Source organism: Haliotis cracherodii, unplaced genomic scaffold (assembly GCF_022045235.1).
Source record: "Haliotis cracherodii isolate W230 unplaced genomic scaffold, xgHalCrac1.p SCAF_11, whole genome shotgun sequence".
Taxonomy (NCBI): domain Eukaryota; kingdom Metazoa; phylum Mollusca; class Gastropoda; order Lepetellida; family Haliotidae; genus Haliotis; species Haliotis cracherodii.
In genome coordinates this window covers 43590336-43605865 of record NW_027266266.1, presented here as the reverse complement: position 1 = coordinate 43605865, position 15530 = coordinate 43590336, and the positions used below count along the sequence as shown (strand labels likewise).

General features: G+C 41.9%; 2 protein-coding genes across 2 annotated transcripts in view; one reads left to right on the top strand and one right to left on the bottom strand.

Annotated features, from left to right (window-relative positions):
• LOC139455832 (HEAT repeat-containing protein 6-like) overlaps window positions 1–8927 on the bottom strand; it is a 28665-nt gene extending 19738 nt beyond the window's left edge. Inside the window, exons 1-7 of the mRNA XM_071237382.1 lie at window positions 8757–8927; window positions 7771–7878; window positions 6363–6503; window positions 2812–2927; window positions 1750–1864; window positions 1085–1180; window positions 165–620 (exon numbers count right to left, since the gene is read on the bottom strand). Coding sequence (XP_071093483.1) covers window positions 165–620; window positions 1085–1180; window positions 1750–1864; window positions 2812–2927; window positions 6363–6503; window positions 7771–7878; window positions 8757–8927 — 1203 coding nt within the window. The remainder of the gene's footprint in view (window positions 1–164; window positions 621–1084; window positions 1181–1749; window positions 1865–2811; window positions 2928–6362; window positions 6504–7770; window positions 7879–8756) is intronic.
• A 183-nt stretch (window positions 8928–9110) lies between these two features.
• Window positions 9111–15530, top strand: part of LOC139455830 (2-methoxy-6-polyprenyl-1,4-benzoquinol methylase, mitochondrial-like) — a 63679-nt gene continuing 57259 nt past the window's right edge. Inside the window, exons 1-3 of the mRNA XM_071237381.1 lie at window positions 9111–9315; window positions 10394–10543; window positions 11179–11445. Of these exons, the coding sequence (XP_071093482.1) occupies window positions 9111–9315; window positions 10394–10543; window positions 11179–11445 (622 nt within the window). The remainder of the gene's footprint in view (window positions 9316–10393; window positions 10544–11178; window positions 11446–15530) is intronic.

The following is a 15530-nucleotide window of genomic DNA, read 5'->3' as shown; positions in this document are numbered from 1 at the left end:
AAGCTCATGAGCAGGCTGACGAGGTAAGGAAGTCATGTGTGGGATGACTCCGCACCCTACTTTTCATTGAAGAGGGTTAAATTGAAGCACTTTTCAGGTTTGTATGAACCCTGTGTAATGAATGCTCCTGAGTGGTGTCTCAGCATGATCAATGACATTCTCACCTTGGCTAAAGCATGGAAACAGCTGAAGGCCGTCTGCCTCACTTTGGTACACATGGACCTCACTCTGGAAGCTTGACCCCCTTCTGTGTCAGAATACTCAGAATCCGAACTTAACACTTTCATCCAAGGTGTCTGAAAGGTCGCGGCCGCATCCTCAGCGGAGCTTGCTGCTGATGCTGCAGTATCTGCAGTCTCTGTTTCCGTCTTTACTGGAGAGTTGGCGCTCAGAACCTCAGAATCTTTCTCCTTGTCAGTCTCTTTCTTTGAAGCCTTCTTTCGTCGTGATTTCTTAGCTGATTTAGCTGGAGCGTCTTTCGTTTCCTCTTTGGTATCGGATTTACTCTTATCGTTTTTGGGCGACGCTGATCCAAGGTCGTACTGCACCATGGGGGTCGGGTACAAACTGGGGGGTATGGGGGACAGTTGATTGCTGGACAAACCGTGGAACATGTAGGCCTGGGAATACAAACATTCAGCAGTTAACACAAAAACTGATTATAAGCATTCTATTTATGTACATTATGTGGGTGTGTGGGTGGGTTTTGTGTGGGTGTGTTGGTGAGAGTGAGCGTTTGAGTGTGAGGGTGTGTTTTGGCAGGTTAGTGGGTGGGTGAGTGAGTGGCTGAGAGTGAATCAGTCGTTAAGTGGGTGGATGAAAGAGTGATTCAGAGCTATGATCGATCAGGATATAAACATGTTGTGTGCTCAATGTAGAGCTTTATTACCTGGAGATCTAATGGTGCTAAGTTTAATTTGCAAGGTTTCAAATTTTCTATTAAGCATTGTCAAATCTACAGGTAAACATGAGAATGTTCAATGAGATTTTAATGCAAACAGTTTAGTTTCAGCAAAGGTAATGAGTCCAATGTTCTGAGTTGGTTGCTGACTTAAACGAGGCAACACATATTCTGTATGCTCACCCTGATTCCGGCCAGCAGTGGTCCGAGGTTGTCGGACGGCATCAACTTGGTTGTGAGGAGGAGATTCTGGATGCCACGCAGAGCACAAATCAGGATCTGAAGAGTTACAGTTTAGGTTATCCAGTCATCAATGCATGAAGGCAGTTAACATCATCATCATCATCATCATCATCATCATCATCATCATCACCATCATCATCACCACCAACAACATCATTGTCATCATCACCATCATAAAACATCATGAAATCTATGATATATGTAAGTATAACAGATGTATCATAACGTATCATTACAACAGAAATGAAGAAACATCTTCCAAGCTACCAAATCCTGTGCCCATGGTCATAGCTACAGTGAGTGAGTTAGGTTTAATGCCGCTTTTAACAGTATTCCAGTTATATCACGGCGTGTCAGCTTAATGTGGGAGGAAAGCCCAAAGTGATGCAGGTCTCAGACGCATACCACTTCGGTGAAACCCACGAGCACGGGTATGGTGCTGACAAACCTAGAAACATAATCGGGGTGAACCGGGATTCGAACCCACAATCATAGGTTTCTGGCGTGTCCAGGGGACGCAACTCTGCAAAGTGAATCGCGGCGCCTTAGACGACTGGGCCACCCGTGCCCCCAAGTTAGGTACTGTGCCCAAGTTAGGTACTGACCTTGCACTGCACGATGAGGTCGATCTTCTGCGTGGGAACAGTGTGGAGGAGGCGCAGGAAGATGGAGAAGATAAGCTGACTGTGTGCATCACTCAGCCCGTTCTGACCAGGCAATCTGTACAAACAACAGCCACACTGTACATGCTGTAGGCCAGACTAACTTCATTACATGTTTCATGAGTCCATGTGTCTCATTTTAGCCAATCTTTGCCCATCCCCTCTAATCTTTAATGGGAAATAATCAGGTCCAGTAACCTAAACTTGAAATTTACAATGACTGACACATTGACAATATCAGTATCGTCGCTCCAGCCTATACTTCACCTGAAGAGGGATTTATCAAGGCCTACCCAGAGGCTGATATTTGGCCCCAAGTCTGCAACAAACATTCCCAAATTGGAACATAAAATTTCACAACTTATAATACTTGACTAATCTTATGATTTTTTAGAGGTGACTTTAATTTCACTGATAACAGGCCCAGGATAGGTAAAGGCTTTTGGCTTAGTTTACGTTAAAACATTGAATACAATGTTGTTAATGTTTACCATGTTAACATACCTCTGAGTTTAAAAAAATAAATAAAATTCCAATTTTGAACAAAATCATGATTTTTTTCCCAAGCTTGGAATCCTAGATAAATCCCTGTTGAATAGAAAGGAAAGCAATTTGTTCCCAAAGACAGCTAACCCAAAGTAGTGGGTGGTCAAAATTTCCGAATCAGCGTGGTAAAGAAATGAAGTCAAATCATGTTAGAAAGCAGACATCTGATTGGCTCAAGGAATGTAGCTGAATCATGTTAGAAAGCTGACATCTGATTGGCTCAAGGAATGAAGCTGAATCATGTTAGAAAGCTGACATCTGATTGGCTCAAGGAATGAAGCTGAATCATGTTAGAAAGCTGACATCTGATTGGCTCACAAACCACAGCATATTTCATCATGTTCCTTGCTCAAGGTTCACCAAATGAAGGGTTTGTCAGCTCTTCAGGAAGAAGTATCGTAGTAGAGTAACCATGGTAACAGTTCTGATTTCTGTGAGGATGTACAGGAAGGAACTTACTTGGCAGTGAGGTTTTCAAGGCACTGTACACCGCCTGTCAGGACATCCTCGTCCGTAACCCCATCATCTGTCAACTGGACCAAGATACCCTGCTTGCCTAGCAACAACTCATGGTACTGTTGCCATGGGGAATAGAACATAGATTATCATTAATAAATCAAGAAAGGTCTACAACAATTTACATCAACATTTGGGTAGACAGTGAAAAGCAATTATTGATATCAGTTACCTTGGTTATAGGAAACAGCATGCTTATTAATTACATTGCAATAGACTCATGACCCAACACAGCAAATGCCAAGGAGGTTTGCTACTCGTTAATACATTGTAATTTTAATTCTAATGAGTGGGGGAGTCAGTAAACTGATTGCGGCGCTCGTAAAATATCAAGTTTTGGTAGTGACCTTGACAGCTAGCAATTTAAAGTTACCTCCCTTAGTTGTGGATGTTTGTGGTAGGAGATTCACTTGAGGGATTGAGCTGAGTGATTGAGATGCTTCATGAAGCAATAGTTTCTAGAAGGCTGGCTTCACCTGTATAAGCGCGAGACGAGGGTGATTGGACACCATCTACGATCAACTTGGACCCATTGTTTTCCCTTTAATGATTTAACCTAAATCCTACGTTGTTCAATTTGATTTTTTATTTATTCATTGATTTTGTGTGGTTATTTATATCTTCCTGAGGCAAGGGAGTTAACTGACTATAAAAGTCCAATTTCCATCCTTGCCGAAAAAGTTAACTCCCTTGTCTCAGGAAGATGAGTTATTTACTAATTTTACAATTTTGCTGTGTATGAACCTAGTTCTGGCTAAACATTCCCATTTTAAGCTGGCAATCAACTACTTGTAGTGACTTATGCTGCAGAGGTTTACCGGATACAAAATATTGCTGAGACTATAATTGATTTTATTCAATCTCATACCATCCCCATCAATAATGGGCTTGATGTTTCTGAATATGTGCAGTGATATGACATCAGTAAAATTCTTTGAACTGAAGCGTCGCCAGCCTGGGACCCCTATGATCGTGCCAAACTGAGAGGCATGTTCATGTAACTGAGATTCCCCTTGTCTCAAAAATAGATAGACCCATATAATTTCTTGGAGCTGTCATGTTTACTATCAAAGATATGAAGGTGAGATTTGCTGTACTTGCCAATATCATTCCGAATCAATAACTACAAAATCAGAGGGTTTTTTTCATCATTACTCAAGGGCTCAAAATGGATTTTACTTGAACTAGAGCATGTTTATATGAAAATCTAGTTGCACCAGGCAACACCAGGTTGCACCCTGCTCCCATAAATCATCAGAGTTGAAACATGGGCCAGTCTGATGCCAGAGTCATACAATGAGTGAGTGAGTGAGTGAGTTTGGTTTAACGCCGCTTTTAACAGTATTCCAGTTATATCACGGCGTGTCAGCTTAATGTGGGAGGAAAGCCCGAAGTGATGCAGGTCTCAGACGTTTACCACTTCGGTGAAACCCATGAGCACGGGTATGCTGCTGACAAACCTAGAAACACAATCAGGGCGAACCGGGATTCGAACCCACAATCGAGGTTTCTGGCGTGCCCAAGGGACGCAACTCTGCACAGCGAATCGTGGCGCCTTAGACGACTGGGCCACCCGTGCCCCCCCAGAGTCACACAGCCTAATGATGTATTGCTGTACACTGTTACAGGAACATGTGCACATAATCTTGAAGTGTCCACATTTTGAGGACATCAAGCCCAAGAAAGCATGAGAAATTATACATAACATAAGGATTAGTGATATAGTATGGTAAATACATCTCAGAGGTTTTATCATGTTTATGTTCAAAGATCAATGTGTGGTCCAGTAAGGGTTAGTCATACACAAATTTGAATTTTTTCTACATGCACTTGGTACTAAATTTAGCCCAGCTACCCTCATGCCTGAGACAATCTTGAAATCGTCATGGCAACAGGAAATACTTGACAGAAGTGTTTCATTTTAGCGATAAAATCGCCAATAGCTATTACGTACGTTTTGCAAAGTTCATAAATTGATAGTGAACAAGTGTCTACCTTTATTGAAAGAGGCAAATAAACAAGTGTATCGGCGAGTTATTCCGTTCGCCATTTGCAAAAACATGTGATCAGCTGTTTCCTGTGATGTCACAAACGGTGACCACTGTGATTGCTTCATGTTGTTTAAAGCAACACGGTACACAAGGAAATGAGCATTGATAATAACGGGCCGATTGGTATTGTCAGGTTGTTTACACAAACATTTTCAAGTTGTGGGTGCTTAGCGATCGTGTTGGGAGTAGGGGCTTAATAATCTTGTTTTCGAGAGATTAGTTTAATAAACTGGAAAAGCCTGTGAGTAAGTGATGTCATTCAATGTGTTCATAGTATGATAGTTTATTTAATTCAATTGGATTAACATACAATAGTGGTATTAAAGGGGGTTATAAAAGTTGGTATATTTTTACTGAAAGACATTTTCATCATGAGTTTTAAACGAAAACGCCATGCTTACGATGCTGAATTCAAACTGCGAGTCTTCGCTCCAGCTGATATATTTTCTCACGGGTTCATAATTCTATATACACAGACTCACAAAATGGAGCTTGGTTGTTGATGGCAACTTAAAACGATCATTATGAGATTAAAAAACCCCACGAGAAACAGCTTCCCACATTATGAAAGTGGATGACTGGTTTGTTCAATCTTTATTAGAAATAATAATGACTTTTTCAATATAATTACAACGTTTTTCATCTTATATTTTTGAATATCTGCGAGTACCGGCACATGTCTTTCAGTTCGACTTCGCAGTGTTTTTTGTCTTTCAATCCCTGATTCGGCTTATCTGCGGGTCATATCATTTTCTTTCGTATTTTAATGGTCAAATTAACACCTCGGCTTATCTACGGGGTCGGCTTATCCACAGTCATATATGGTATGTAACCTTGGGACATGATCAATGGCTACTGCAACATGGTAAAGAAGCAGCTGAGTGGGACTTACCGGACACAAAATATCGGGTTCTATAGTCATACAAATTGAGAAGGGACACAAATAGTTTACTGATGCAATAAAGCTTGGCTGTTTGAATCATTAAATTTATCAAAATTATAGCTTGCATGTTACAGATAAACAACATTTCTATTCAGGCAAGAAATAAGCAAAATGATCAGGGTTAGTCTGTCAGACAGACCCTGAAACAAATATATCAAATGCAGCCCATGCAAGTCTATAATATTTGGCAAGTCTAGATTACTGCAGTGAAAAGGAAGAGAGTCTCTGGGCTCCTGTTTATTATATTTTATCACAATGATTTAACAACTTTTGAAATATGTTCATGTCACAGTCTACATGTTTATCTAGAACAGGGTGTCAATGATTGATTTACTTCAATCTAAAAGTTGTAATGGACTTCTATAACAGGTTTCAGGTTGCAGGGATTTGAACTTGGACTGCTATATTCAGGCCTGAGTAAAAAAAAATGGGAAGGCTGTCGGCCCACGCAGGCCATCGTGGACCTGACTACGGCTTCCCTGCTACATGTAACAGCTTACCTTGCCGACCCTGTTACAGTTGTCATGGAGGGAGGCGCTGAGTGCCTGGAGGATGTCGGGGTGAGACCAGGGCTGGCAGCACTGCAGGGCCTTGATACAGAAGTCCAGCAGGGCATCCAGACATCGCTCACTAACCGAGTGCTGTCAACACAGATACAACATCCACACTAACTGAGACATCAAGACATCGCTCACCAACCGAGACATCCAGACATCGCTCACTAACCGAGTGCTGTCAAAACAGATACAACATCCACACATCACTCACTAACTGAGACATCCAGACATCGCTCACTAACCGAGTGCTGTCAACACAGATACAACATCCACACTAACTGAGACATCAAGACATCGCTCACTAACCGAGACATCCAGACATCGCTCACTAACCGAGTGCTGTCAAAACAGATACAACATCCACACATCACTCACTAACTGAGACATCCAGACATCGCTCACTAACTGAGTGCTGTCAACACAGATACAACATCCACACATCACTCACTATTGACTAACTGAGACATCCAGACATCGCTCACTAACTGAGACATCCAGACATCGCTCACTAAACCGGTGCTGTAAACACTTATACACACCAGAAACCTGTGATTGTGTGTTCCAATCCAAGTTCGCCCTGATTATGTTGCTAGGTTTGTCAACACCATACCCAAGCTCATGGGTTTTACCAAAGTGGTTAACATCTGAGACTTGCATCACTTCGGGCTTTCCTCAACCATTAAACTAACGCCCTGTATATAACTCGAATACTTTTCAAAGAAGTGTTACTTATCTCTTATGATACTGCAGACCTATTTATCCAAACAATGTAAGAAGCGTGGGGGTAGCCTAGTGGTTAAAGTATCCGCTTGTCATGCCCAAGATCTATTTGATTCACCACTTAGGTACAATGTGTGAAGCCAATTTTGGGTATACCTTGCTGTGATATTGCTGGAATATTGCTAAAAGCAGCATCAAACCATAAGAAAGTCAGATGAAAAGTGACTGGTGAGTTGATACTTATCCTATCTCCTACAAGTACACATATAATATCAGCTTTGTTTGTTCGATATTTAATGCCGCACTCCAGCTATATGTTAATGCCATATGCCAGCTGTCTGTAAATAATTAACTCTCTATAGGCAATCCATGGATTGACATCATGATGCATCAATCTTCGCATTTATGATACGATGACATGCATCAACCATCTCAGTGAGTCTGACCACCCAATCCCATTAGTCACCTCTTACAATAAGCATGGGTTGCTGAAGATTAATTCTAACCGGGCTCTTCATGGGTATGTAATAAAAGTATGATAAGTTGATCAACAATGGCAGATTGTCTACTCTTATGTAAATATAGATTCAAATAATTCTTCTCTCACTGTTTGCCATTTACAGTAGCTCACCTGGTGTCTGAGTTTGAAGTTGGTTATGGTCTGGCAAACTTTGGCAATAAGTCTTTCCTGGTGGAATGGAACCAAGGATGATAGTTTCAGAAGCAACTCATTGCCATCCTGTAACAATAGAGTTTTCAAAATAAAGAATGTAAATCAAAGGCTGGTTGTCTTAATTGTAGTGTTAAACATGGGGATTCATCATGTTCAGCATGGCATAGGTAACCAGCAATTGATATTGTGAGCAACGATCCACGTCGCCAAGGTACAATGATATTACATCAACCAAGTCACCTAGCCTGTCCACCGGATCCATTTGGATGCATTTAACGACCAGCATAGGTTGCTGGGGACCTATTCTAACCAGGAATTCCCATTTTGGATGAAAGACTGAAGTTGGGCTATAGGCCTTCTACGTTGTGATTGCATAATGGGTAATTCAGGACTGCCTTGAACATGTCAACTATGCAAGGAGGTATCCTCTCAAAACTTCTATATTTCAATTAAGATGTTGTTATTACACTTTGTGACATCCATTACATAACCATTCAAATAATCATTGTGACTTCTAACCAGGTTTGGCTGTCTTACTCCCCTGTATTCCCCTTCCTGGACTGTTCCATTATAACAATAGGTAGACATACTCTGTTGTTTGAACAAAGCAAAGAAGATTGGGAGATACACTGCCAAAGGTAGAAGCTGTACTCTGTTTAGGGACAGTTTCATACATTTCATAGATTTCATACATGAAATATTATTGAATGCTTATTAGAGGTAATTCATGAGATTGACTGACAGGTTGGCATTTTATCGCGAACGCTTATTTCTATACTTCTATACTATAGTTATTTCTATACGCTATAGCTTTGCTAATAAGGCTAGCGCTCAACTGGCGTAAGTCTATATAATATACTGCGAGTTACGACAGTCATATCGTTAAGCCGATACTGAGGCAGATTGACAGCAGCAGAACCAAGTTTGACATGTTTAAGAATTACTTCTTCTGATACGCTCCTCTGTGAGTTTTCGGCAGCTGTAAGCTCATCCAATAATAAATTTAAATTTGTCCGAGTGCTGTCGTCGTCTTTATACACAAATGTACTCAGTTTAAAACAACAATTGCGAAATGTCTCTCGTTCACTTCGCAGGAATTCGCCATCTACCGCCATGTTTCCTTGAGGGATACTTCATTGTATGAAAACCATCTTAAATACCTTTTTAGAAAACATACTACTTTTTCGACATTTTATGACTACCTTAAATTTCTACGATATCTTTAATTATTAATGATGTAATCAATGTTGACAATATAATCGTTTACTAAGTCTAGAAGAAATACATATTAATGTTTTATGAGTACTCCCAATATGGCTGCGCCCATGACCGTGCGTGCTTCACGTTGCCTAGCAGACGTATTTCGGCGTCGATGTAGCCTCCAAAAGCTCTCAGGGGCGTTTATCAGATGCTTGACAACAACACAGAATGGTGATGATGATGGAAAAAGGGAAACTCATTTTGGGTTTGAATACATCCCTGAAGAAGAGAAAGAGGGCAAAGGTAAACACATGACATTGACAAATATATTCATCCCCCGTCAACCCCCACCCCTCCCGGAAACATGCACTTGATAAGAATAAATGAAGATTACCAGGGACTGTAAATTTGCTAGATAACTTTTGTACAAATGATGTTTTTGACCTATCGATATTGTTATTGTTGTCCAACGAGGAACTAAGCAATATTACAACTATACGACAGTGGCCTCTCGATGGACATTGTGAGCAACGATCCATGCACATTCTCAGGGTATGATGACATGCATGAACCATGTCTCCTGACCATCCCTTACATATTTTAAACCAAAATCCCAAAGGGAGTTGAGGACTGAAGTGGGGCTAAGGGCCTAGTTCATGTTCTATATTCCTGGACTGTATCCGGGGTAGAATAGGTCTTCAGCAACCATGCTTGGCGTAAAAGGCGACTATGCTTGTCGAAAGAGGCGACTAACGGCATCGGGTGGTCAGGCTCGCTGACTTGGTTGATGCATGTCATCGTATCCCAATTGCATGGCTCGATACTCCTGATGTCAATCACAGGATTGTCTACAGATATTATTACAGACCGCTGTCATATAGCTGGAATATTGTGGAATTTTGTTTTGTTCATTTCTTCGCCCGTAATCTTGAAGCACACAATATTTTTTTAAGACTTGTGTAATCATTTCCTGTGTCTAAACTTTAATACTTTTATTTCTACATGTTTTATGTGTTAGTTATGAAGTGTCAAACCTTACATTGACTAGAGACCAGTGAAGATTCGGGGTAGAATAGGTCTTCAGTAACCCATTCTTGCTGTAAAAGGCGACTATGCGTGTCGTAAGAGGCAACTAACAGGATCGGGTGGTCAGGCTTGCTGACTTGGTTGATGCATGTCATCGATCCCAATTGCGTGGATCGATGCTGATGATATCAACTACTGGATTGTCTGGTCCAGACTCGATTATTTACAGACCGCCATCATATAGCTGGAATATTGCTGAGAGGGGCGTTACACAACAAACAAACAAAAACATTGACTAGAATTTTATGTACACATGTTGTGATTTGTGAAGTGACTTCTGCCTGTTCTGTTCCAGTGTATGAAGTGTTTGAAAATGTGGCCTCTCGCTATGACTTGATGAACGACACTATGAGTGCTGGAGTGCACAGGCTGTGGAAAGATCGCTTTATGGAATGCATGGCGCCAACACCAGGGACCACTCTCATTGATGTAGCAGGGGGAACAGGTTGGTCACGTTTGTTGATGTATTAAGTTGCAGGAACAGGCTCATTGATGTGGCAGGGGTAACAGGTTGGTCACGTTTCTTGATATATTAAGTTGCAGGAAAATGCTCATTGATGTGGCAGGGGTAACAGGTTGGTCGTGTTATTTTTATATAAAGAACAGGCTCATTGATTTAGCATAGAGTCATTAAAATACATTTTTTCAATTTACTTGGAATAAGCAACAGCAAAGATCCACTCAAGGTGACGCTTCTAAACATTGTCTGTATCCTGGTACAGTGGACTCGGCCAAAACTGGCATTTGTGCATAACTTATTTTTGGGCTTGAGTGTCAATTCAAGGATGTGCCATTTTGACATGAATATTGTTTCAATAAACACCTATTAAATACATAGTCATGACTCATATTGCCATACATTTTTCAATAAGGATACCTCGATCACAATATAATGCAAAACAAATTTGTGCCCAATACACAGTCCTAGTTCACCCAATATCAGTTTCTGTTGACAAACATGTAGTTTCTTGGGATCCCTTATTCCCTGGAATTTCCAGGCATTTGAAACTAACTATAATAATGTAAGAATATTTTTTGCGTGTACATTTTTAAAATATGTTTCCAAATTTTTACTCTCAGGTGACATTGCTCTGCGGTTTCTACGCTACATCCAGTCACAACGATCAACAGAACATGCAGCCAGGCAAGATTTCAAAGTCCAAATACCCAGAGAAATAAAAGCTAATATATACATGGACCCAGCCGATGAGGACAGCTCCGACAGTTCATCTTCAGATGAGGAAACAGAATCTTCTCAACCCAGCTCTGTGGTAACTGTGTGTGACATCAACCAGGCAATGCTGGATGTCGGGAAGACAAAACTTGAAAAACTGGGATTTACATCAGGTTTGTTTGTTTGTTTGTTTGTTTGTTTGTTTGTTTGTTTCATGTGATGCTGATCCATGTTCCAGCTATATAATGTCAGCCTGTAAATAATCAAATCTGGACCAGGCAAACCAGTGATTGATATTATGAACAACATTCCACACCATTAGGGTACAATGACTTAAAACCTGAACCTGAACCTGGGTCTTTGGCATGTTAAGCGAACACTTTAACCACTGGGCTACCCCAACACCCTGGTTATCTTTAGGTTAAAATGCAGACAACAATATGGTTCCCAAGGACAAAGATACAACAGCTGTGTTTTTTTCTGATTTTGTTGTGCGCTCTGAAACATGTTGATAACATATACAGAGAGCAAGAAAGAAAGATGTCTACATCACCCACACTGCATGGGCAACAGATGGTCGCTCTAGGGCCAGTGAGGAAGTCAGTGAGTTCAGATTTAAAATTTCACATGCAATATTTCGACCATATTGTGGAATCTTAGGGATAGCCTTGTGGTTTAAGTGTTCGCTGAAGGCCCAGGTTCAATACCCCACATGGCTACAATGTGTGGAGCCTGTTTCTCATGTCCCCCGCCTTGATATAGCTGTAGTATAGCTAAAAGCAGCGTAAAACAATACTCACTCACTCACTGAAATTGTAGAGAGAAACATGGAAAACCACCAAACACCATGACTTCAGGGATTGATCTGAATATTAAAAAAATCACTTTGGAGACAGTTGTTTAAATGTGAATATTTCCAGTTAAATTGTAGGTGATTTTTTAGTGGCATGTATTTACAGTCTAAGGGAGATGACTCTAGTTACCCGAAGTGATATAAATGTGAATAATGTCAGTAAGTTGGGGAATTGTAATGTTGCTAAGTAGCTGGTGAGTAAAGGTGAAGGATGAATATTTTTTATTTACATTTTGCTAGGATATCTAGTTAAGCTGTGAGGAAGTTGAGATAGTTGAAACAGCAGTTTCAGTCCAGGTCTTAAAGGGGCACTGAGCTAAAGCAATTTCCCGGGACTGTTTTTCGCCTTCGTTATTGTTTTTTCCCCTTGAGTACCCGGATGATATAGCAGAAATCGAGACTCTTTCGCGACCTGTGCTGCGCCATTCGTAAGCACATTTGTCACTTATATTGATAGTATAAGGATAGAATAACTTCTTTGACAGGCATTTAGAAGTTGGAGTACTAAGTAAGGATGAGAATTTATGGATGAACAACTTCTTTATTACAATTAAGAGTAATAAAGAAGTTGTTCATCCATAAATTCTTATCCTTAGTAAGGATAGTCTATTGATAGTGTCAGACAGCCGAGAAGAAGCCAGAGATAAGTGCCCCTTTAAAGAAACAAGACTTGTTGCAACTGGCTGTGTTATGATCTTTCACAATTTTTTGGTTTTAATACACAACTTATAGATTGATTTGTGATATCTATTGATGAGATAGGAAATCTCGAAAAGATTATCACTGGACATTTGAGAAAATATGTTTGATCAGTTTAGTTACTTAACAATAATATAAAGTAATGACTAATTTGTATTTTAGGAGGATATGTGCTTAGTATCGCTATCATGTTTTGTTTCTGATACAATTAAATTCTCTCTATGTACTAAGGCTGGGACGGGTAACTCGGGCACCCGGGTCGGATGGGTACTGAGTAGGACCCGGGTACCCACAGGACTACCCGGACCCATGGTTGGTCACGTGATATATGGTTTCATGACAAAAATTAACTATATAACTACATGGTTACACCACAATTTTAAGTCTCTAAAGTTTGCATTTCGTCATGACTATGAACACGTTCCTTCTGACTTAAATATGTTTGAACAAAGCTAAACTTCAGTCAACTTCAGTGTATGCATGACCACATTGTTTTAGACGTGTATCTAAAAACATTCTGCCAGGGCTACTGTCAAACTATTACCAATCGAACATTCTCTTTCAGATTAAATCCTCCTTGGGGCACTTATTGCATTTTCCTGGCTCAAGAAAATCTACATGACATACATGTAGTTGTAACCATTTTCCTTAATAAAAATGTTACCACACAAAAACTTTGTCACGCCAAGGAAATGTTCATCTGACAAGACGTGTGGCTGTTCTGAGAAAAGTTTTCAAAGTACGAAATCGTGACCTGAGACAGCATGACTGACCATACTGTATGTATGGTACATTTATTACCTTGCAAAGGCGTAATACCTCGCATTGTAAAGTTATAAGGTTGTAATTCTCATAGAAGAAACGCCACATGTACGGTGCATGAGAATTCAAATGTCCGTAATGGAGTCCATTGTGCGGTTCCACTGTCTGACACATGTAACCCCAAGGCCAACAAAATGGCTTGGGGTTTTGTTATATCATACAGATTTCAACTGCACGTTTTTCCTTTACAAAACCCAAGGTGATGTACTAGATTATAACTACACATACCTGTTTAAAAAAGTTTTTTTTACACCTTATCTCGTAACACGCCCACTTGGTGTATTTAAAAAAATTATACAACGAACAATGGCTATTAGTATCGCGCTACAAGTCGCATTACACTTTACGCCTTTGCTTCTGTTTTCACAATTGATTAAAAGCATGTATCTTTCCGATCTTTAATCGCACTGATACACTTTTCCCGCCCAACCCAACTCAATATTTATGGTCTTTTTTACAGACCTTCAAACTTTGTACGGGATGCAGGCTAAATATTCCGCCCCAAGACCAACATGCTTTTTGCCTAAAGTGCTTTGTGGAAAATGGGCATGATGATCAGAAATGCTCCACATGCATGGCTTTCACGCCCAAGACGATAAAAAGGCAACATGCCGATCTCATACACTATAAAAGCCTACTCGAGGCGGGGTTGGATATCCACTCTAAGAAGGCCATTCCCCCCCCCCCCATCTAAAAAGGGTAAAGGTAAACCTAAGGCTAATAAGCCTTCCGCCACGCCGGTCTCCTCTGCTCCCTCTACGAGGGCCGGGGATGAAGGCTCTAGGGTCCCCGAGGTTCCCTTAACTGCACCCTCTTCTGCACCTTCTTTAGCAGATATATCTGCTCTGTTTAAGTCGCAGATGGCTTCGATGATGGAGGAGGTCAAGTCCCATCGTTGGCGCTAGGCACGGTTTCGAGGTCTTGTGGAATGCCCGGCGTCGGCCGAGGCAGGCCACTTGACCCCGGGGACGATCCGAGACCGGGCTTCGGCTCCATCTCGAGGTCGCTCCCCAGCGGAGGGGTGGTGAGTGCTGGCTCGTTCACTACCTCCGCACCTTTATCCCTAGCGGAGTCAGACGCCTTCTCCGAGGCCGAGGCTCCCACTAGCGGATTTATGGCCCAGAGCCAGGTGGGTTCTCTTGAACCCCCGGCACCTCGGGACCGGGGCTCGGCTTCGGGCCGTGGGAGCCCGGGGATGCGAAGGCCCAGGCCTTCGGGCATCCTTTTCCTACCTCGTCCGCTCACTCAGCTCGGAATCGAGAGATGAGGAGTGGATGGAGGAGAGAGGGGATGACTCGGAGGCTTCGGGAATTTTTTCCATTGCATCCTCGTTGAGGCACGTACGGAACCAGATTGTCCAGGTACTGCCTCAGGTGGCTGCGCCTATGCCCAAGTCGGATCCGACTGAGTTCCGCCTTCCGGGGGACGCCTTTGCTCCTAGCTCCTGCTCCTTTGCTCCTTTGCTCCTGTCACCGTGGGGGGGTCTTCGACCCCCACCTTGGCTAAGGCCAAGCAGGGCCGGCGGTTGCCCCCCTTTCCCATGTGCGGCGCAGAGTTGAAGGCTGCTTACGTTTGCTTTGAGGAGCAATACTGTAATGCATGCCAACAGCTTCGCATATCCGTACACTCCGCGTATCTGGCTGCTGTACAGAGGGAGCTAGTGGGAGAGGGGCCGGCCGAATCTTCGGAGTTGGCGGTGCAACTGACGGAGGTCCATAGTCACCTCGCGCGGGGCGCTATTCGTATCTGTGCCTCGCAGATGATGTGCGCAGTTATGGGCATGCGCAGGCTGTGGATGTCAGTATCTAAGTACTCGACGTCCACAAGCCAGGATCTCCTAGATTTGCCTTATAAGATGGGTTCTACCCTCTTCCCTGGGGCTCA